At 36.5% G+C, this 24,930-nt stretch overlaps 1 protein-coding gene across 3 annotated transcripts in view; it reads left to right on the forward strand.

Annotated features, from left to right (window-relative positions):
• Positions 1–24,930, forward strand: part of CD47 (CD47 molecule) — a 47,395-nt gene that overhangs the window by 12,709 nt on the left and 9,756 nt on the right. For all 3 annotated transcript variants that reach the window (XM_054577331.1, XM_054577332.1, XM_054577333.1), the window contains exons 3-7: positions 5,759–5,848; positions 17,641–17,748; positions 18,867–18,959; positions 20,028–20,126; positions 21,521–21,613. In XM_054577331.1, the coding sequence (XP_054433306.1) occupies positions 5,759–5,848; positions 17,641–17,748; positions 18,867–18,959; positions 20,028–20,126; positions 21,521–21,613 (483 nt within the window). The remainder of the gene's footprint in view (positions 1–5,758; positions 5,849–17,640; positions 17,749–18,866; positions 18,960–20,027; positions 20,127–21,520; positions 21,614–24,930) is intronic.

Genomic DNA, 24,930 nt, shown 5'->3' on the forward strand with positions numbered 1-24,930 from the left:
CTCCTTCAAATTATTTAGCCTTTTTTTTTTTTTAATTTTATTATCTATGCTTTGGTCAAGGGTTGGCAAGTCCCAGCCATGCTCCATCTAGAAAGAATCAATTAGGAGAATCAAGAGATTACAAATCAGGTTATAATAATGTTTCCTTGAGGCTTTCTGTGCTTAGCCTTGCTGTTGTGTTCTTTATTTTGGTCAAGAATGGGGGGGGGGGCGGATTTAATTAATTTGAATTCAGCTTTGGGTATAGCACCATGATTCTGCCCATTCTTCACAAACTTGGTTTGATGAGTTGAGCCGTAAAGTTAGCTGAAGTAAACAGTCTGCTTTCTTTTCTATTCCTTGCTGTACCAGCTGATTACTTTAACCACGTATAGGTGCATGCTGGCTCTCTATTTTGAAAGTTCTTATTTAGAACCACTAGACATATTACTGGTCTCAGGATTAGACAATTTTTTTGAGAACCTTTGCTTTAGATGGGATCAGACAGTTCAGTTGGATCAACTATTTGCCTTGTACTCGTCTAGCATTTCTAGTTATAAAACATCTATTACCAGATTGGGAATGGAGTGTTTTGTTTAATGGAATATTTTGACATTGCTTAAGATTAGGAATCAGGAAATCTGATTATATCCCCTGATGTACAACTAAACTACTTGCCTATATTGAACTTGAGAAGTTCACTGAGTCTAAGTTACCTCATCTCTAAAATGGAGATGAAAATAGATTCCTGTTTTTATGTATTGTACAGTCTAATGAGCATCAAGTGAGACCCCTTGTATACGAGTCCTTTGTAAACCGAAGTACTTTGCAAATATTAGTTGTATTGCTGGGATGTTTATTTTGGGATGTAAGGTACTGAGTTGTTGAGGTGAGGGTGTTATGAGAGGGATGTGTGTGCAGTGAAGGATGGGCAGGAGATGGCTTAAAGCAGTCTATCCAATTTTGGAAGGCTTTTCTGCCCCACAATCTCTCCTACATTGTAAATTTCATTAGTTTAATACTAAATTGAACTAAGGGTTTGTTTTTTTTTTTGTTTTGTTTTGTATGGGTTTGTTTTTAAATATACTTTTCAGGAGAGGTCTAATCATTCAGTCATATGCATGAGATTCAAAGGCGATTTGGGGAACCACCTTAGAATTCTGGGTTTGATTAAATAACGGGTGCTATAGCCAAGTCAATACCTCAAAAAAAGCTATCATAGCCCTGGCTGGTGTGGCCCAGTGGATTGAGTGCCATCCTGAGAACCAAAGGGTCACCTGTTTGATTCCCGGTCAGGGCACAAGCCTGGGTTGTGGGCCAGGTTCCCAGTAGGGGGCATTGGAGGAGCAACACACATTATTGATGTTTCTCTCCCTCTCTTTCTCCCTTCTCTCTAAAAATAAGTAAAATCTTTTTAAAAAAGGCATCACAGTCCTAAAACATCAAGCAAAAATTTGGCTTGAATTTTAGTGTTGTAAACTTTACTGTGATCTCCTTTTGTGGAAATGGGTGTTCTTTGTGTTTGTGGAGGTTTGCCGTGTACTGGTATACCTCGGAGAGATTGAGGGTTTGGTTCTTGACCATCCCAATAAATTGACAATCACAATAAAGCAAGTTGTGATCTTTATCCTGGGGGAAGGTTTTGCCTTCAATTTGTAGAAAAACACAACATCAATAAAACACAATAAGATAAGCATAATTAAATGAGGTATGCCATATATATTTGAAGGAGAGGCATACTTAATTGATAGGAGTGATCTCTTTACTTTTTTGAGTTACAGAGTGAAAAGAGAGATGAAACACTGGTTTTTATAATACTTTGGCTTGGAAGCAAAAATTAAACACTCATCCATATACCACACCCTCTTAATATCATTTTCTTGGTTTTTCACTAATAAGAAGGTTATCTTTCTGGGAGCCACTCTGCCTGACCAGGAACTGGGGCAGAGGAATGGGCACAGTCACCAGCCATAGCTTGAGTGGAGTGAGAGCGAGCGTGCCCTTGGTTTGTTCTTCTTAATCCTGAGGTGGAAAAATATTCGATACTGTTCTTAGTCCATTTTAAGCTTAATTTATTTTCTAAATGCCATAGAAATTTAGAGCTGAAGGGGACCTTCGAGAAGTATTTTGTCTCCTCCCCTTGGGGAACAAGAGTTAAAGCCATCTGACAGTACTGCCATGCCAAATCAATAGCTTAATGGGCACATAAGTGGTTTTATAGAAAACATTGGGTTTCTCCTCATCATCTCATTTGGTTCTTGAACATCCAATTCAATGATCCTCCAACTCTTCCCACCTTAACAGATTAGAGAGAGGTAACATATTCATGTCAGTGAGGGGAGGGAACACCTTCATGTAAATTACATCAGAGGTCTGCAGTGGTGATTTTAAACTGAGAGAATCTTGTATAACATCCGCTCCCCACCCCACACACCTACCATGGGGAATATTAAAATCTTAGGGTGGGGGCTGAGAAGGGAGAGTATGTGCAGTTTGACCGCCAGGTGATTCTAATAAGCTTCTCTTAAGAATCACTTAGACGCTAATATTTTGTGTTCTGTAATCCCACCCTCTTCTGTCATTGCAATATTTCTTACACTTATTATTTCTGCATAGAGGCTTGGAGTCATTAGGAGTTACCTAGTTATTCTTGCCATCTAATTCAGGAATTACTTCTATCATGCCCCAGCTAATTGGTCATTCAAAATTTTTACCTAAATTCTTGACATGATTAACTTCCTATTATCAGGCAGTTCCAGTTCTCCTGAAAGTCAGGCTAAAGCCTGCAATCCTGCAATTTCTCACCCACTAGGAGGGCTGTAGGATTTCTCCCCCGAGTTTATTCTTCTCTAAGGTCAGAACCCCCAGTTCTTTGAGCCATTGCTCCTGGTTTCAGGATCCCCATTCTGGCCACCTTTCTTTGGAACCATTCCCTGTTTATCTTTAAATGTGGTGAGTAAAACTGAAGTCAGGGGTGCATTTGTGGGCCATGCTCTACTACCTGATTGCTGCAGGAACTTTCTGAGAGGTCCTGCTTCTCTAGAATTAATTTTCCACATGGCTTCTAAAGATTTTAAATAAATCAGGTCATTTTTCTTCCTTATCTGAGGCTTTCCAATCACAAGTCATTGCTCTTAGAATAAAATACAAACTATCCTAACAAGCTGTTAAGACCCAACATGATCTTGCCCCAGCAAACTCTTCCCATTTCATCTGTATTGCTAAGTTCTAGACACATTTGATTGCTTAGTTGCTGTTCCTTTGGAGTCTCTTCTTCCCTCTTTTCACATGGCAGGCTCCTTCCCATCCAAGGCTCATATCTAGTTCCTCTCCCCAGAGGCCTTTCCTTACTATCCCCCAGGGGTCTGATATCAGCTGCTCACTTCCCCCAAGCTCGTCATCCCACCTGCCTTGTTCCCTGCTATAGCTCACATACCTGGAATAATATCATACCCATGATGGGCTTTCAATCAATGTGTATGTAACAAGTGCAAAATGAGTGGTCCAGCCAGGGTCAAACATACCTTTTATTTTCACTCATATTTAGATCCTAAGGTTGTTGAAGATTGTTCTGTTGTATAGGGAGAGAGGCCAGTGAAGGAACATTTCATTGTCAGCCCTTCATGAACAAGAGATCAGATACTGGCTATATTTTGAAAGTAGAGCCCAGAGGATTGACTGTTGGAACAGAGGTAGGATGTGAGAGAAGCCAAGGAGCCAAGGGTAACTGCAAGATTTTTGGCCTGAGCAACTGGAGAAATGGAGTTACTACTACTGAAATAGCAAAAACCAGGAGGGAAGGTTTGATGGAGGAGTGGGGAGAGGGGTATCAAGAGTCAGTTTTGGAAATACAAATTTGTGATCCTACATTCACTGTGCCTCAGTTTTCTCAAGGATAAGGAGAGGATAATAGTTCCTTGTATAGTAACTGTAAGGATTTGAACCCTGATCGGCATGACTCCGTGAGTTGGTCATCATCCTGAAAAGTGAAAGGTCACCACTTCGATTCCCAGTCAGGGCGCATGCCTGGGTCGCGGGCCAGGTCCCGGGTTGGGGGCTTGTGAGAGGCAAACCAATCAAGGTTTCTGTCACACATTGCTGTTTCTCTCCCTCTCTTTTTCCCTCCCTTCCCCTCTCTCTGAAAATAAGTAAATAAAATCTTTAAAAAAAAATTGTAAATATTTGAGAAGTTAATGTTACCAATGCAAACAAAATAATAGAGAAAGTGGGTAGAGGAAAATAAGTTAAGAATAACCATTAGATCATAGAGCTTTTACCAAATTTTTCAGGCACGTGAAAACCTAAGCATAATTCACAGATTTTTTTTCCTGTAGGATTTTAGGCTGAATTGAAGTGGATTTTCTTTGGCATAGGAAGATGTTCAGTGATTCAGTTGGAAATTAAGGTGGTATTGACAGAGAGTACCTGAAAACATCAGTCTCTTGGAGATCTGCAACCATTGGATCATTAAAAACAAAAACAAAAACCCACGCCTGCCTTCTGTTCACTCACTAAACTATTATTCCATTGCAACCATCAATAGCAAACCTGTTGAGTCTCTGTTATGTACAGGGCAAAATGCTAGAATCTGGATGCTAATATCTCAGAGATAAAAATTTATAGTATTGTTATATCCTGGGGATTAATGTGAACATTTGACAGTTTAAATTTACGAGCTTAACACAAGAAACGTGTGGCTAGCGTTATGGTTTAAAAGCCCACTTTTAAAAAAGATTCCTTACACACTGATATAGTGGAGTATTGGAAAGAGTTAATTTCAGAGCCACACCAGTGCTTGCAGTGTGCAGGGTTCGGAAGTGTTCTTCATATGGCATATTCTCCCATACAGGCCAATTTTGAAATGCTTTCAGTGCATTTACTTGGCTTTATTGTTACAGGAGAAATTTCGTAGGTAGAAATATGGTCTTAACAGTTGATAAGATATAATGAAACTTAATTTGTAAAAGTCCTCAACAAATTTCATTTGAAGTCTTACTATCACAGTTCCCTTTATATAGAATGAGTGTCTGCATTTTCACTGTTTAGGTAACATGCGACCCCCCTAACAGAAGCTTCCTTAACACCTAAAGCTCTTCATGTTACTTTGCATGTAAACGGCCATTTAAAGCCAAATTATTTACGAGTACATTTTCTGTTCAAGAGTAAATTTCAGGAAAGCTAAGGCCCACCTCTGTCTTGTTCTTAAATCACAGTTAGGGGTGGGAGTTCCCAGATGTACAACTTCCTCACTTCCATTCCCTAAGTCAGTCTTTACAGGAAGATTTGACTCTTCTTTAGGGTAAATTCTTCGTGCCAAGCTTTGATTTAAGCCCTTTTCATATCTTAACTTTGTTAACAGTCACAACAGTCCTTCGAGGTGTAGGTACTGTTGCACTGGTGTAACAACTGAAGAACAGAGGGGTGCTAAGACCGTCCAAGGTCACAAGGACTGCAAGTTAGAGCTGGGTTTCCAGCCCAGGCGCTGTGGCTGTGGAGCCTTGTTCTCGGCTCCTGTGGCATGCTCCCTTCTTCCGTAAATCACAGCTTAGGGAGAATGTTGTGGGAAACACTTAAATAACTAGTATTTTTAGTTTCATAAATATTTGTTATATAAGTAAATTATATGTGTAATTATTTATGTACTTATTTAAGGTCACAGTTTTTATTAATTATTTTTATTTTCCATCTCCACAATAAAATATATTGTTGACCATACATTGGCAGGATTTAAAGTTATTATAGTACATATTAATTGTGATTTTTTTTGTTTTCTTCTCAGTTTCATGGTTTTCTACAAATGAAAATATTCTTATTATTATTTTCCCCATGTTGGCTGTACTTCTGTTCTGGGGACAGTTTGGTATTGTGAGTAAGTACTTGTTTCTACTTTTCATTTATGTTTTAGTGATCAAATTGTTATTTCCAGGAGGCAATATTAATGAAATATTCTATTTCAGTCATATTAGGAAGTGTGATAATGTTGTAAATAAGAACATACAATCTTAATATTCTCCTCGAAGTGTATATTGTCCCCCATAATTTGCTGCAGTTCCTGAGTTTTTTTAAAAGAATAGTGGGAGCCCTAATAATAACATACCTAAAACTCATGCTGATTTTAATGTTTGCAGAGCATTTACACACATTATTTTATTTGGTGAGGAGATGGTCACAGCCTACATTATAGTGTTAAGATAGGATTTTGCACTTTTGAGCATTAAGACTACCTCTCTTTATTTTCCCAGTTTGAACTTCTCTTTATATATGTGTTCATCCTTGGAAAAGCCCAGTTTGAACCATGTTTGTCATCCTTACTGTGCAATTCTGCAGCTTCTAGAAAGTAGCCACAGGAGAGTTGTGTTCTTTGATCATGTTTTGCTGTAATAGCCATGCGGGCCAACTTCTCAGGGCAGATTGTGGTGCTGCATAAGATTTAGCATCAACAATGTAGAATTGTCACTACTAAGTAAACAGGTAATCTGCATCCTGGCTGATGATTATACTCAACCATACAGTTGACCCTTAACACAGGGTTAGGCTATGCAAATACACTTATATGTGAATTTTTTTTCCCGGTAAATATGGTAAATGTATTTTCTCTTCCTTATTATTTTCTTAATAACATTTTCTATTCTCTAGCTTACTTTATTGTAAGAACACAGTATATAGTACATATGCAAAATACAATATGTGTTAATCAACTGTTACTTTTATTGGTAAGGCTTCTGTCAACAGCAGGCTATTAGTAGTTAAGTTTCCAGGGAGTTTGAAGTTACTTGTGGATTTTTGACCATGTGGCGTGGGGGTGTCAGTTCTCCTAACCCTTGGGTAAGCAAGGGTCAACTGTATATGCATCCCAGTGTGATAAAGGAAATTCACTAAATTAGTGAAGTTTTGAGGTAACAGTCTAAACTTTTAACTTTTAACATGTAAGAGTCATTCCTTGTCTCCCAGTAGTGCACCGAAATAGTCAGTCATTGAAGGCCAGTTAGCATTTATGCAAGGTAAGGAGTAAATAATACTGCTTTCATTTATTTATTTCATTCTGCTACCTTTAAAAAAAGTGACAACTAGTAAAATATTGTAGTGGATTGGCCTGTTGTATAGTTCATGAATTTTACTTTTACTAAGAAGTTTAAGGCATGTATATCTAAAATGATTACATAAAAATGGAAAGGGAGATGACTGGTTTTATATTTTAAGGGCTCTTCTCAATATGGGGCACTCTGGAAATGATTTCAAAGCTGTTCTCAATTTTTATCTAAAAGGCAAAAAAAGGGAAAGGAAAGGGCTAACAGTGACAGGACATTTCACTTCTCTCGCTTTGAAAATGGTGTCTAGAATTCCTGTGGAAATTTTCTTAGAATTTCAAGAGTCCTTTTATATCAAGCAAATGATTGGTTTAGCATCAAGACCTTGTCAGTCTTCACTGATATTAGGGAAGACCTTGAACACTATTGGCAGACCCAGGTGGGTAGGAAATTGCCTTTTTTTAAGATCATGAAATTATTTAACAGAGTATGATTTGTTGCATTTGCATTGACTGTAGTTTGCTGATCATGAGATTCTCATTAGTAACATGATTTTTAGTGGAACAATGAATGAGTCTGTTCCTGGCAGCCATGTTTTGACAAAATAAGATTTACAAAATTTTTTCTGACTTTAAAAAGTAATACATATCACTTTAGAATACTTTACACAATATAGGAAGTTATAGGAGAAAAAACAAAAATAGTCTAGAATCCCACAACCTAGAAATAAACTGTTGGTCTAGGGTAGTGAATTTTCTGCTGCCTTTTTTTGTCTTTTTCTGTTTTTTTTGTTACCTTTCTTAAGAAATCATAAAGACTTATATAGCTTATATATGTCCTGCTCCCCCGCTGTGTTTTCAGAAATTTTTTTTCAGCTGCCTATGCTTTACTTTCATTGATGCACTATAAGTTACTTAACTCGTATCTTGATGGCTATTAAAAATTGTTTCCAATTTTTTTGATACTGTGAAAGTAAGTGCTAAAGATATATAAGACTGGAAATGGCAGTGTATCAATTTCTACTGCTGATGAGAATATCTGCCTTTCATCTCTCAATCCTGACATCATTATCATTCTAAAATCTTTGCTAGTCATGGGTGAAAACATCTTGTTGTAATTTTCATTTTTGTATTAGTGAAGTGAATGTTCTTTTTTATACTTATTCTATTTGTCATATTTTAAGGAATGTGCTTATGAACCTAAATATTTTGGTGGCACTATTTTATTTGGGCTCATCTTAGAACAAACAACTCTAGGGGTGGGGGTTGTGCGTGTGTATAGAAGCCACCTATATATATTTAGTTTACTGAGCCTGGATCACATTTAAAGGTGTTTATAAAAATAGCACCTAAACATTTGTCAGACTCTTGTGCTGTGTGACAGGCACAATGCAAAGTACTATTTATCTGAAATCACATTTACATCTCCTGGGAACTTTCTGGGAGTAGGTACTATTGTTATAAATCCTATTTTATGGGAAAAACAGAGGCACGCTTCTGTCATTTGTCTTCCTCTGTTTGACTTATTTCACTCAGCACAATACATACCCTCTAGGTCCATCCATGTTGTTACTGATGCAAAATTTCTTTCTTTCTTTTTTGATGGCTGAATCTTATTCCATTGTATATAAGTACCACTTCTTTATCCATCCATCTACTGATGGACACTTAGATTGCTTTTATATCTTGGCAATTGTACAAAAGTCTTTTAAACTTACTGTTTTGGTTTTCTAATGTTAAATACCCCAAAGTGAAATTGCTTGGTCTTTCTTAGTCTCTTGTTATAGTCCTAGTTTTAAAGTATTTTGTCTGGTATAAGTTTGCTACCCAGCTTCTTCTTTTTTTTTTTTTTTCATTTTAATGAAATATCTTTTTCCATCCCTTTACTTTTGGTCTGTGTGTGTCTTTCAATCTGAACTGAGTCTCTTGTAGACAGCATATGTAAGGGTCTTATCTTGCTATCCATTCAGTTGATTGGAGCATTTACTCCATTTGTATTTAAAGTAATTGTTAATAGATATGTATTTATTGCTGTTTTATTATTCATATTTTTTATTCTTTTTTTCTTCTTCTTAAAGAAGACCCTTCAACATTTTTAAATAAGGTTTGGTGGTGATGAACTCCTTTCACTTTTTCTTGTCTAGCCTTCAATTCTAAGTGATAACTTTACTTGGTTGAGTAATCTTGGTTGTTAGGTCCTTGTTTTTCATCACTCTGAATATTTTACACAGACAGACTCACTGGCTCTGAGCTCCAGTGCTCGGGCTGCAGCTTGAAAGTGGTATAAGGGACATACAGGGAGGCCCGCTAAGTTTCTGTTAAGAAATCAGCTAACAGTCTTTGGAAACTTCCTTGTTGGTAACTAACTGCTTTTCTTTCTGCTTTAAGATTAACTCTTTGTTTTTAACCCTTGGCATTTTAATGATGATGGATCTTGGTGTGGGCCTCTTTGGGTTCATCTTGTTTTGAATCTCTGTATTTCCTGGACTTCTCTGTTTCCTTCACCAGGCTAGGGAATTTTTTATCATTATTTTTTTCAAATAGGTTTTTAATCCCCTGCTCTTTCTTTTCTCCTTCCGGCACCCCCATGATGCAAACGTTAGTTTGCTTGCAGTTGTCCCAGAGCCCCTTACACTGTCCTCATTTGGGGGGGGATTTTTTTTTTCTTTTTACTATTCTAGTTGGGTATTTTCTGCTTCCTTATCTTCCAAATCACTGATTTGACCCTTGGCTTTGTCTGCTCTACTATTAATTTCCTATAATGTATTCTTCATTTCTGATCAATTCTTTATGCTTTCTATCTCCATTTTTTTTGTTTCCTCTTTGCTGAAGTTCTCACTGAAATCATTGAGCATCCTTATAACCAATGTTTTGAACTCTACATCTGGTAGATTGCTTGTCTTTGTTTTGATTAGTACTTTTGTGGAATTTTGTTCTGCTTCTTCAACTGAGACATGTTTCTTTGTCTTCTCATTTTGACTCCATTCTGTGTTTGTTCCTATGAATTATGTAGAGCTGTATGTCACTTGGTCTTAATAGTGAGACCTAATGTAGTAGGTGTCCTGTGGGGCCCAGTTGGTGCAGCCTCCCCCGTTACCCAAGCTGGGTCCTCCAGGTGTGCCCCATGTGGACTGTGTGCACCCTCCTGTTGTAGTTGAATCTTGGTTGCTCTTGGAATGTCAATAGGAAGATTTACTCTCGAGCCAATTGGCTGTGAGGACTGGCTGAAAACACAGTGGAGGATATGCTCTGCAGGGGCAAACCCCACAGACCAGGACTCACTTCAGTGGGGCTCTGATGCCCAATGAGTCTGCATCCTGAACGTGTCTCTCGTTGAGGTGGTTAGGGGGTTCCCTGGCGTGGTCTGAAGCTGGCCACTGGCTATACTCGCTCTGGGGCCTCCCTGGAACTGCAGACCAAGATCAGCTTCTGTCTGTGCCCTGCCTGGGGCCACTCGGCATGAGTTACAAAGTAATCTGCAAGTAGCTGCTACTTGTGCTGGGCTGGAGGTACCTAGGAAAGGCCAAGCTGCAAACTGAGGCCAGCTACCATTAGTGCCAGGCCTAAGGCCAGTTAGCAAGAGGTACAGGGCATGCTGAGGCCCGATGCTGCTTGTTTGGGGTTTGTGAGCCTTTGAGAGATTTTAGGAAAATCTGAAGCATGAGCTAAGATAGGGTGTTTTTATGGGAGAGCCACTGGAAAGGGCTTCGGTGAGCCCACATGTTGGGTGTGGCAGTGTCTCAGGGAATCACCAGGGTGGGGCTAACAGTGTTAGCCAGCTGGATAGAAACTCAGTTGTGGTGCCCACCTACCTGCCAGCTCTGTGGGGGAAGGTCTCAGCAAAAGAACAATGGTCTCTGCCAGTACTTCTGTCTGGGAGAAAACTGGCCCTTCAGCCCTTGCCCCTGAAGCCTCCTTGTATGTCCCTTATACCACTTTCAAGCTGCAGCCCCAGCACTGGAGCTCAGAACCAGTGAGTCTGTCCATGTGCAGGCTCTTTAAGAGGAACTGCCTGGAACTCCCTGAGTCATTGGCCTCCCTCAGCCACAATCCTTGCTGGTTTCCATAGCCAGAAGTTACTGGGACTCCTCTTCTTGGCACAGAACCCTGGGCTTGAGGGCCAGATGTGGGACTGGGATCCCTTGCTCCTCAAGGGGGACCTCTGCAGCCAAGATATTCCTCCCAGTTTTTATCTGCCACACATTGGTGTGGGGCGAGCCCATTCCTCTTCTCTGTCCCTCCTACCAGTCTCATGGGGCTTCTTCAGTATATCCTAAGTTGTATAACTTCCATTTAGCTAGGTTTCAGACAGTTCTCAATAATGGTGTCCTGTACTTTAGTTGTAGTTTTGACACGGTTGTGAGAGGATGTGAGTACCACATTTACCTATCCGCCATTTTGACTGGAGCTCTGGTTGTACGCTTTTTAGAGCATGGTATAAAGTATAAGTAGTAACTGACTCATAGCTTTCACTTTGTAGATTTGTAGGTCTCCTTAACTTCTGATTACCATTTATGATCTGTACTTGACCACAGGGGGTTTCTCTCAGTGGTTTTTCTAGCTCTGCATGTCTGTCTTTTGGTGGTCCTAGATAAAACCTGAACATTCCGTAGGCTAAACATTCAGTAAAGACAGCAGGTTATGCTTTCACTTTGAAGAGAAAGAGTTTCTTTATATCAGAACAGTATCTTTCACTGATCTCAGGAGACCATTGATCCTACTGAGGAAGAAGCCTGAGAAGACTTCTGAACTCCTGAAGCCAAGCCAAGGGCTTGCAGGTATGGTGAGCAGTACACCACGTTTTGAAGACAAAGTTCACTTAGGAAATGTCCCTAAACACCTTTGCCTTTAGTTTTAACTTAAGGACTGCTAAGCAGAGTCTTATGCTTAGCAAACAGCTCAGAGATTACTGGAATCAAACACAGAGCTTTAACTGAAGTAACAATTTTGTACTAGTATTGCATTTCAGGCACTTTAGTTTGTTCTAACTCACAGTTTCCCATTCCACTGACAATGAAGTTCCTGGTTGATTTTCAGAGTGATTCTTCCTCATTCTTTGATTATATAACTGGTACTTTCCACTATTTAGATTTGATAAAAGATTGCCAATGCTGCATACCATGACTTCTTGTTCCTATGAGATTGAGATTCAACTCCATGTGAAGAACTGGCTAACATTTTGAAATTATTTGAGATTGGTGTATATAGGCTTACTTTTTTCCTTTTTGGAACTTTTTGCTGTATATGAATCTTTGCTTTACATGAACCTGCGAGACTCTAAACATGGCCATGTAAGCTGAAACTCTGCGACGCAATCTGATAATAAATATGAAAAACTACTATTGCTCTGTAACCTAAAATTTTTTGTCAAAACATCAAAAACTCTCTTACTGTACACCTAAAACTAATATAACATTGTATGTCAGTTGTAATTGAAAAAAATATTTTTAAATCTCTTACTGTCAGTAATAACTGTATTAAGAAATAAAAATAATAAAACTAGTGTTCAGTACATGGTAAACTAAAATATTAAAACATCGAAAATGAAAGTAGTTTAACCACGCTTGCCTCCTTGTCATAAAACTTCGAATAGAGAACAAGCATCTTTTCTGTGCTTTGGTAAATCGTTAGACTCCCTCTAAGTTCATATCAGCTTCCAGGGTTTTATCCTTTGCATTTTCAGTGTCATGGACTATCTCTAAGAGTTCCTTTCACGAGAAGTTTCTTGCCAGAGTCACTTCTTATGGGACATCTTTATTCTTTGTGTCACAACCTCCTCACTGTCCTAATTTATGCCAATAAGTTCACTTTTACTAAGTTTCTCTGGTGGCATAGAGTCTCTTAAATAGCAGTAGTGTTGACATTTCCACAGTCAGCTCTTTCTTCCATAATGTCATTTATGTTGTATTTGAATTTCACTTCCAGTATTATCACTTCCCATTTCTTTGCTCTTTGATCTTTATTGCCCAGTTTCCTCTTTGGATTATCCATTGTACATGTCACAGGGGTTTACCACCAGAAAACAGGAGGTAACACAGCATGTGCTTTGCTGTCTATGCATGAGGTGCATAACAGATGTGCAGTGACCAATCCCCAACAGTCTTTGAAAGAAGTGACATGATTAGTCACTGATCATAATACACATCTGTTATTTATGTTGTGATTTGTGGACTAAACAGATGGCAGTGAAGTTTGCACTTTATGCAGTTACTTAATTAATACATTGTGGTACTGAAATTTGAACGGTAATTTTAGGGGACTTGTATTATTCAACTACATCATGGTAACTGAAACTCATGTGTGTCAGAACTGTGGTCTGTGTGGGCCTATGTGGGCTTATCAAATTCTGTCTTCGAGTATCATGAAATCTAAGATGATAGTTGTTCATTAATCTCCACATTGACCTCCACATTGACCTGTTAATTGCTCTAGATTTCATCAGCCACAACCTGCATGCTGTCTTACATGCGCTTTAAATCAGTGACAAGGAAAAGAGAAAACCCTACTGGAGTATCTGTTTTTAACATTAGCTGTTTTTTCAGGTGACTAGAGAGACATGCCCATTTCTTCATTCACATGAGTGAATTACATAAGGGGATTTTTCTAAGGCTAGAATAGACCCACACCTTTTATTTAACTGAGGAGGAAGATCTGGGAGAAACACTTCCCATCACTCACTTCTTCCCCAGCCCCAAACACACACTTATTCGCACATTAGAACATAAGGGTCTTGAGGCAGCACTTAGAATAGTTCATTGTCACATGAACTATTGATATTCGGTCAATTCTTGAATAAAGTAATCTTTTTGTATCTTCATTTGGTTGAGATGGACTAATAAAAGAGCCAGCCACATTGTAGCTATACAGTAAATATTTGTAGAACAAATGAATGAAGCGACCTAACTCATTGATGAAAAGTAGCTGGCTAGATTTATAGATGGTTTAAAATATTTATAGATGGTATAAAAGGAAAAACTTTAGAATCTCCATTTTCTTGACAAAAATATAATATTGCCTTCCAATATTTTTGGTATTCCTATGTCAGGTAGCACTAAGGTAGGTTATAAGTTCTGTTTAAAAATGAAAATACACCACCACATGCTAGTGGTGCAACAGGAACCTCTCGTACATTGCTGGTGGGACTGCAAAAATGACACAGCCACTTTGGAAGACAGTTTGGCAGTTCGTTACAAAATTACATATGCTATTTTATATGATGATCCAGCAGTTGTGCTCTTTGGGATTTATCCAAGTGGAGTTGAAACTTACATCCACGTAGAAATCTGCACATGGATATTCATGGCAGCTTATAGATGATTGCCAAAACTTGGAAGCAACCAAAACGTTTTTCAGTAGGTGAGTGGATAAATGCACTGTAATACATCCATATAGAAAAAGAAATGAGCTATCAAGCATGAAAAGACATGGAGAAACCTAAAATGCATATTACTTAGTGAAAGAAGCCAGTCTGAAAAGGCCACATGCTGTATGATTCCAACTGTAAGACATTATGAAAAAGGCAAAACTGTGGAAACAGTGAAAAGATCAGTTGTTGCTAGAAGTGGGGTACAGGGAGAGATGCATAGGCAGAACACGGAGGGTTTTTACGGCAGTGAAAATACGCTGTGTAATACTATAGTGATGGATATGAGTCATTTTACATTTGTCCAAACCCAAAGAATGTACGACACTTAAGGCAAATTATGGACTTTGGGTAATTACGATGTGTCAATATAGGTTCATCCTTGGTTTAAAAAAAAAAAGAAGAGGAAGAAGTACCATTCCAGTGAGTGTTGTTGATAGTGGGGGAGTTACACATGTATAGGGGCAGGGAGTGTGTGGGAGTTCTCCGTACCTTCCTCTGAATTTTGTTTTAAACCTAAACCGGTGCTAAAAAAGTATTTAAAAAGTTATTATACTGTTATTTCTAATATTTTATTTTGTGTTTTGATTTCAATACTTTTAGCTGAGGGGAATCTTTTAAAGCATGCAGGTTTTTAAAATTATAATACATAGTCTTGCCAAGCAGCCAGAAAATCATACCAGGAAGTTCATAAGAGCCTGCTGTTAAGAACACATTAAATTATCTTACCCTAATGTCCAGTGTTTGCAAAGTTATTTGAATTTATTTTCTTTGTTTACATTTCAAATTTTTATAGATTTGATAAATAAGGATAAATCTACCTATTAAAGGACAAAAAAAGATCACCAAAAAAAAAATTAAAAGATCCTCACGATTATTGAGTTCTATTAACATCTATATCAGATTCCAAACCCTTTAGCTACAATGAAAAAATTGACAACAGGGCTACGAAATACTGTGTCCCCACTTGCTATGGGATGTGCTAAAATGTGGCCATTGTGAGCAAAGAAAATGAGTCAAAAGAAACTCTTTTTAAAAGATTCACTAAAGAAAACATGAAGATAGATACTCATTCATTACCCGTGTTTACATAAGTAGATCTCACTAATATATTTGTTAGAAATGGTTGCTTAAGCCCTGGCCAGGGGTACAGGGCACATACAAGAAGCAACCAATGAATGCATAAATAAACGCAACAACAAAGTCGATGTTTCTCTCTCTCTCTCCCCCCTTCCCCCTTCTATCCCCCCTCATAAAAATCAATAAATAGACATGGTTGCTTAATTTAAGGAACAGCTGGAGGTAGCCCGGAAAATAAATAGTAGTTGAACCAATCAATAGAAACTAAAGCTACCTCCAATATTTATATGCAAAGCTTTTGAAAAGGTCATTCTATGGTAAAACACTGTCAATCATAGTTATTTTATGGTGTTTTATTTTTGTTGCTATTGTTGGCATTATTTTTTTTCTTTAACTCTTCTAAGCCTCAAGAGGTTGAATTTTATATAAGGGTCAAACTCTTATTTTTACTAAGAATGGTATGTCAGCCTTTTTGCATGAACTTCTGCTGTACTCTAAAGGTGAATTCTTGCTGCTTAATCTTAGCAGCTCTTTTATGTATTCAATTAAACCTGGAAGAGTATCTTTTGAATGTTTAATTGTGAGATGCATTTGAATCAGCTTCTATTTTATAACCCTTATGTAGAATTTTCAAGTTCTATTTAGATAACAGTATGCATTGAATTAAATGGAAAACCTCACAGATGTCTGGAGAAAATTTGTAACATACACACTGAATTTTATCCTCACCGATATTTGAGTCTTGAATATAGGGAATTTCTGAAAATCTGTGCCCTGCAAAAAGGCAGGGACGTGACTGAGTCATAGTGATGACTTATGTGACTGAGGGGGTAACTTCCCAGCCCGATGGATCAAATGAAAGCTTGGGGAACCTGCTGTAATGTTTTTTCACCCTTTTCTGATGAATGTGAATTTCACTTACTCATCTTCAGGACTGATGATTGATTAGCTCTCCATCTCCCCCTAAAGAGAATAGAGTTGAGGTTTACAATCTAAAGTATGAGTACATAGTGAGTTTTAAAAATCTTTGGGTGCCTGTATTGTACCTCAAATACTTTACCATAGGTTATCACATAACCCTAGGTTGTAATATCTTAAAAATAGATTTTAGCATGGTCATTTTGGGGTTATTTGTTGTTCAAACTGTATATGATCTGTCATTTTAGTAGAAACAAATGTAATGCTAAATACAACATTTTTCAAAATGTCCCCCCTCAGGATATTGTTTAATAGCCTGGATGAAACCAAACAGACTTTCAATCATGCACTGTTTCTCTCTGCTACTCAGTCTGCTTTTAGGTTACTTTTAACAACTTTCTTCCTAAAAAGTTAATTTTAATATTAACCAAAACAAAACCCCAAAAGTGAAGATACAGTAAAAGAAATAATATTTATTAGGCTTATGCATTACATTATTCTTTCAGGAAGGTACCAGATATTTGACAGTAGAGCTAGCATCAAAAAAAAATAACATGTATAATGAATTCTGTTGAGTATTTATAGTATATTTCTATGAAAATATTTTAATTGAACAATTTAAGCATTTCCTCCCCTCAGGATTTCAAGAGTGTTTGATTTGTCCAATGTTTATTCTGCTTTTTCAAAACAAAATACCTAGATTTCCAGATGCTTTACTAATTTTATATAGGATGGAACAAAGTTGCCTTTTTCTCAATATTACTAGTGAGTCAGTTATTTCCCCTAAGCAGTATCTCTATCAGTTGTAAACCTGAGGCAGTTTTACTCCTCAGGGAACACTTCACACTGGCTAGAGACCCTGTTGATTGATACAGCTGGGGGGCCACTGTTGGCATGTAGTTTGTAGGGAGGCGGGGATGCTCCGGAACATTCTATAATATACAGAGCAACCGCCTTCCCCCACAAAGACTTACCTGGCCCTAAATGTTCATTGAGAAAGCCTGATGTATATGACTTCATCTCTGAAATGTAGGGGAATAAAAGCATCACTTGTAAATTCAGCATCCATATTTATACTGTCATGACTCTGTTAGCCATTGACTTACTACAAAAAAGAATTGAGGTAGCTTGACATGATATGAAACAGTTGTTACCCAAGTGTTATTCAATTATAGGAAGTTAATCAGTTTGTTGCTGTACTTTTTAAGTTACAGAAATGCCTTCACTTCTTGCGATTGAGTTCATGGAATCCTTTTTGTTTTGTTTTTTTAAGCACTTAAATATAGTTCCAGTCTTGCGAAGGAGAAAACCATTTTTTTATTTGTTGCTGGAATAGTGCTCACCGCATTTGTCATTGTTGGAGCCATTCTTTTGGTCCCAGGTAAGATGTACAGTTGCCGGGAAGGAAGTCAGGATCAATAAGGTTTAAAACATTGCAGGGGGTGGGGGTGGAATATTAGTTTTTCTAGGGTGCTATAACAAATTACCACAAACTGGGTGTCTAAAACAGGAGCAGTTCCTCAGTTTTGAAGACCTTAGTTCTAATATAAAGATGCCATCATGACTGTACTACCTCCCGAAACTCTAGGAGAGAATCCATTCCTTACCTCTTTTAGTTTCTGGTGTTTGTTGGCAGTCTTTGCACCTCCTTGGTGTGTGGCAACATAACTCTGATTTCCTGTGTGAACTCTCCTTCTGCCTTTCCCTTCCAAAGACACTTACTGGATTTACAGCCCACCTAGTTAGTCCAGTATAAGCTCCTTCTTTCAAGATCCTAAATTTATTCATATCCTTTGCCATATAATGTAATACTCACTCTTTGGCTGTATAAATTAATATTAATAGATTCTGGGGATTAGGAGGTAGACATATCTTTAAGGTCAACATTCAACCCACTACAGAGGCAAACTTCATTGGTCAAGACATGGATAAGGGAATAAATGTGGGAAACAAATCAACATGAAACAGCGTTTGCATTTGGAGGATGGGACATAAGAGTATGCAGCCCATGGAAAGAACAGCAAAGATAGTCTGGGGCTCAAAGTGGAGACTGCAGAAAGCCATTGTTTTTTGAACAGAACACAGTATGGGTGTAATGTTTAGGAACATAAATTTGGCAGGTTTGTTTGCAGCTGAAGTTAGTGAGGATGTGCGGAGGAAAGATGAATTCAGAAGACAGAAAGAATAACTATTTTGACTTTGGGATAGATTAAATATAACAGATTAAGGGATCAGTAAGAGAAGGAAGCAAAGCCAATTCAAGGTTTTAACATGTTGAGATCTTAGATGTTGACATTTATATATCTTAAGTTTGGTTTTAAATAAAACAGTAGTCACTTATTTTGTGTGAAGTTTGGGAGGAAGCACATTTTTTAATGTTCTGCAGTTTATAAGAGTAGTATTGCTATAAATACATTTAATAAATTAAGTACTTTGACTTTCCTGGGAGTAGGAAGTATGTAGGAAAATATTTTAAATATTATTTGTATTTATTAATAGGTGAATATTCAACAAAGAAAGCCAGTGGACTTGGTTTAATTGTGGTTCCTACAGTGATATTAATATTACTTCAGTACTCTGTGTTTGTGATGAGTAAGTATTTTTTGTTTTAGCATAATTGTGCTCACCTTTTTCATTTAAAAAATGACATTTTTGATTAAAATATTCTTGTATGGTTTTTTATAATATAATAGCAGTTGGTTTATCTCCCTAACTATTCTTAGTGAAATTTTCCCCATGTGGATTCATTTTAACTTTATATTAGGTTTTCAAGGTATTTAATTATTTTGTTAAAAAGTGATTTGGATATATTTAATACAAGTCAGTTGATTTTAAAAATTGTGCTGTATAGTTTCTAAATGATTATCTTCACATTCTTATTTCAGTTTCTTGAAGTTATAAATAGATAGTAAACATTCCCATTCTCTTCTGTTGCTAAGCCTCATTTTTAAAAAAGAAAAAAAAACTAGTTCTACAAAAGAGAGTTATAGAGTTATGAATCATAAAGAGTAGAAATATATATATATTTTTAGCTATTGGAAAATCTTAACATTGTAGTTTTAAAAGAACATATATGTATTCTCCAACCTGTAATTGGTAACATTTTCACTACATTTTGGGAGTAAATCACTGAACATTTTTGTTACTATCAAAGAATCCATTTTTTTCTATATGCACATTTAACTCTTGGTCTTACAATCCACCTCTGGGTTGCTGTACATTGGAAGGTATTAATTTGATATAAAAACGCAGCTCTAGACACAACATAGAGGCCATGATGTTTACAGTGGCATGCTTGCATAATGGGTCTCCACCAGAGCAATTTTGTGTGCATGTGGCAATGCCCTGCATAATAGCCAATTATAAAATAGCCATATTATAAAATGCGCGAGTGTGGTACAAGCAACGTTGTTCTAAGATTTTAGGTAAAAACTGCTAGTCTAGCTCAGCTCACTGCAAAAATAAAAGGGTGCTGAGTGTGTAAATCTGGAGTTGATTACTCGGGTGGAATGCCGCAGTTCAGATCACTGGGAAAGCATCTACCATCTGACAGGGAAGCCCAGAGTCCGTCTTCGGTCATAGGATACTATCCTAGATTGTACAAAATACAAGTCGAAGTGATTGCTTCTTAGACACTCTCAACATGCTTTTTCCTTAAAGCTCCAGCTATTGGGATGTCTTCCTTCAGCATTGCCATATTGGTCATCCAGGTGCTGGGCTTTGTGCTCTCTGTGGTTGGACTAAGCCTCTGTGTCTCAGGTAAGCATCACGTTCTTCTCTAGTCCCAATTTCTCTTCTTACTAGGACTTTCTCTTGGACAGAGCTCTTTCTTTTTTTTTTCTTTTTCTTTGTTTTTCTTATTCTTTTTCAAATAGATTTTATTTTTTAGAGCATTTTAGGTTCGCAGCAAAATCAAGTGGAAAATACAGAGAGTTCCTCTATACCCCACATACTCACAGCCTCCTCCGCTATCAACATCCCCCACCAGAGTGGTACATTTGTTACAGTTTGGTGCACCAACATCGACGTAGCATGATCACCCAAAGTCTGTAGTTTATATTAGGGTCCACTTTGGTGGTGTATGTTCTGTGATTTTGATAAATGTGTAATGACATGGATTATAATCATAGAATATCATACAGAAAAATTTAACTGCCTAAAATTCCTCTGTGCTCTGCCTATTCATCCTCCCTATCGTGAAAACCCTGGCAACCACTGATCTTTTCACTGTCTCCATAGTTTTGCGTTTTCCAAAATGTCTTATACTTGGAAACATATAATATCTAGCCCTTTCAGATTGGCTTCTTTCACTTACTAGAATGCATTAAGCTTCCTTCATGTATTTTTGTGGCTTGATAACTTACTTCCTTTTAGCACTAATATTCCATTGTGTGAAGGGACCATAATTTGTTTATCCATTCACCTAATGAGGGTCATCTTGGTTGCTTTCAGTACTTTGGAAAAGTACTGATTTGTTCTAAAATCACAGATCTAGACACACAATATAGAAGTGCATGTTCTGTGTGGATATAATTTTTCAACTTCATTTGGATAAATACTACAGAATGCAATTGCTGGACTGTATGTTAAGAGTATGTTTAGTTTTGCAAATTACCAAACTGTCTTCCAAAGTAGCTCTACCACTTTGTTTTCCTACCAGCAACAAATGAACATTTTCTGTTGCTCTGCATTTTTGCCAGCATTTAGTGTTGTGAGCTTTTTTTTTTTTTAACTCTCACTTTGCCCCCACTGAGATCAGTGCTTTCCACATTGGGTACATATGGCTTATGGGCTGGCTGTTCTTGCAGCCAAACTGCTTATAATCGGGGGAGAGCTTTTAAAATAACCAGAGGCTTCAAGTGGTGGAGGCTTAGGCTTTACAGACTATCTTCCATTAGTCCTGCTATAAGGTACATGTTACACAAACAAGGAGTTCTTTATTTTAATAAAAAATAAAATGAGTCATTTAAAAATAAAATTGGAGTCATTTCACTGAGTGAAGAATGGATGAATATATGTAGGTAATTTTTGTTTCTTGATAATGAGAAAAATAATTATTCCCCTTAAAACTTGATATTATTACTTTTATTTCTTTTAAGAAATTCAGTTATTTCATGTGAATTTCTAATATAAAATTTTATTTGTTTTTACAGAGTGTACCCCAGTGCATGGTCCTCTTCTGATTTCAGGTTTGGGTATTGTAGCTTTAGCAGAATTGCTTGGATTAGTTTATATGAAATTTAATGGTAAGTTAACTTTATTTTTGTTAGTCTATGCTAAGAATTTCAAATATACAGGGTGAGACAAAAGTAGGTTTACAGTTGGGAGTACATGAAACAGTTTATTCCTGTATTATGATTTATTAATTATTTTATGATTTTCCATGTGAACAACCGTAAACCTACTTTTGCCTCACTCTGTATAACTTGGAAAATGCTTTTTGGGTAGTTCTGAAATTAGGATCAAAGAAATGTATTGGTAACTCATAAAAGAGCGTAGAAATCATATAAATTATGAAAAGTTTAGATTATAGACTAGTTTAAAAGAAAATGACTTTATGTTTTAGAATGTATAAACCTTTTTATATTTTGGAAAAGGAGAGCTGGTTGAGGATTCACTTTAATAAATAGAAAAAGATTTTTAATTGGCCCATTTTTTTCTATGATAGAGCTCTTTGATGGAGACCTATTTGTCACTTACTCTTCTTGCAGATTGTTTATAGACCTTGACACCCATAAGTGGACAGGAATTGATATTCAAAATCTGTCACCTTTTTTTTTTTTTTTTTTTTTTTGCTAATTAAAGTGTCCTCTGATACTTCACTTTAAAATATGAATTTTAAAGTTTAGGCTTTTATTATTTTTAAAATCAATTGTTGCTAAGTGTGGATTTAGGTTATTGTTTCTAAACTTTGTATTTAATCTACCAATTATCAGTTGACAGCTTACTGTGTAAGTTATTTTTAATAGATATATAGAGATAAATGCTTTTAATAATGCCTAAAGATGTTCCCAACAATCTGGTTTATATTAGTCTCCCTTAAAAAAAAAAAAAAACTTTTTTAAATTTATAAAGTAAAGCAAACTTTTCAACATCTATCAAAATAATAAAAAGTTACAAACTAACGGAGTAAATATATCAGTCCTTTTGCTTTGCTTAGGCAACCTTTATTGTATGTGTTTCTAAAAATTCATACAAATGTTGAATTGTTAAATTCAAATAATCTTTGCATTTAACAAATTCAAATAGTGAAATAATGTTCCATATGACATGCACAGTAATTTCAAAGAAATTTTATCTTTATTTTTGAACTTCAGCTTTTACTGACTGATCATTGAATTCAATTCTGTTACATATTCTTTGTCTCCCTTTAATCAATGCTTATTAGATAAACAGTTAAAATACAATACGTAACTAAAATGTACCTATCTTTAGTTTATGGGTTCATAAAGCCAGAGTTGTTTTGTCAATGAAATTTTCTTAGTTCATGACTCCTAAGTCCCTAACATACATTTAAGACTTCTAAAGCAGAATGGCATTCATTTGGTAGCTATCGTGAGCATCACGTTATGAATGTTGATACATATTCTGTTTCCGTTGAGTCTTCTAATCACCATTTGTTTGGTTCTTGGAGATGACACTACTGATTATGTCACTCCCCATGAAAGCCTGAGAACAGTATGTGAGCTACAGTATCCATATAACATTGTGTAGTATTTGGTGTCACTGGCTGATGGTCAGATCTTTTTTCTTTTTTCCCCTCATTTTCTGGCTTGCCCGCTCTTTTATTGGCATGCTCCCCCATGCCTTCCACGTATAACAAAGAATGATGTTCAGTATGGTTGCCAGGAGATCTGGAGATGCTGACTCAGGCGGAAATATGCACTGTCCAGCTGCCACCCCCTTGACCTTGCTCCCCCCCAATTGCTGACTTCCCTAAGAAACCTCTGAAACCAGTATAATTACAAACGTATTGTTCTCACATTAAAATCAAAGTGAAAGTGAAATTATGAAAATTTCCCCCGGTAATTTATCATCATAGTTTAACATATAAATATACCATATGTAAGTTAAGAATTTAGTACAATTTTATTGACGTGGTGAGGATAATCTAAATTGACTTTTCAAATCAACTTATCTGATACTAGAGATCAGAGGCTCATCTTCCTTCAGTTGAAGGACAAGAAGAAAGAAAAGGTACAGGAAAGTTGCTCTTTAGATACTGTACTAGATGGGGAAAATGGATGTGTTTTTCTTATATAATCTATAAATCTGAGTATATGTAACATTAAGGTTGCAAATTTGAGCATTTGAATCAGGAAGTAAAGATTGTAAATGTTTCCAAAATAACTTTAACTCTTTGCAGATGTTCTGCTGTGGAAAAGTCTAATGAATGTGACTTGACTCAAATGCAATAAAATCCTAAGATAGCTTTAAAAAAAAAATCCAAGCTATTTTTTTAAGCTTAAATTAATATCCCTATGAAAGGTTTAACTTTGATCATTTTCATTATTTCCAAATTTAAATTTGTAGCCTTACTTGTTAACTTTAAAGAGTAAGATTTTAACTTGCATTTTTTCTGGTCTTTTAATTATGTTAGATATCTTTTTAATGGAAGTGTTTAAATTTTATGAAAGGAAATTCGGGTCTGGGTACAATAACAATGTGAGAGCATATTGAAGATTAAAAGGAACTTACTAAACTCTATAAAGTTAGGCTTGCTATTTATATAGGGTGTTTATATACTTGTTAATTTTTAGAGCCATGACAAGTACATATAGTCATGTTTTGATACAAATCAACCTACAAGTTTTCAGAAACCATAATTACCACATCTCAAATATATTAGAATGACATAGAATATACATATAAATTAGTGATATTTTCCTGCCCATTGTTGAGGAAAGGTGCATCTGGTCTCAGCAGAAAAAAAAGTGTTTCTGAAAGTTCAAATTCTAGAAATATTAATGTATTTATGGTATGTGTCAAGTGTTACAGGGAGAGAACAAATCAAGAAACACTGCAAGTGAGTTCATATGAAATACTTAAGACTTCGAGGTTTTAAAAATATGTAGCTATGGCTGTCAATGCCTTAGGCCCACAGTGGCAGCAGATAAATCACAGTCATTCTTTTGTTACATAGGTCATATGCTTATTGGAGAGGAGTAATTCAAGTGAAATTAACTTCTGTACTGGTTGGTTATAGAATATTAAAGGGATCACAACTGATCTGTGTCCCTTTGAATCACTGTTCTTTACAGATCTCTTCTTTTTTTTTTTTTTTTTTTCAGAATTGGCTAGCCAATTGCGATATTCCTGTGCCTGAGAACTAGAACTCACAAACTACTTTTTACATGTGATTAGCATAGAAAAGGAGCTACTTAGCAACTAGTTCTTAGTACTAATGCTAATGAATAAATATCTGAGCTCAAAAATATAACTCTAAAATCTTACCTCTGACCCTTCTCATTACCAATCAGTAACTTACATAGCTGTTCAGTTCTTTTTTTCCTGGACAGAACATAAATAGAGGGCATGGCTTAGCTGAAGTGTGTTACATATA

This window comes from Pteronotus mesoamericanus, unplaced genomic scaffold, assembly GCF_021234165.1.
Source record: "Pteronotus mesoamericanus isolate MK-2021 breed Mesoamerican mustached bat unplaced genomic scaffold, CSHL_Meso_final contig_42, whole genome shotgun sequence".
Lineage (NCBI taxonomy): Eukaryota > Metazoa > Chordata > Mammalia > Chiroptera > Mormoopidae > Pteronotus > Pteronotus mesoamericanus.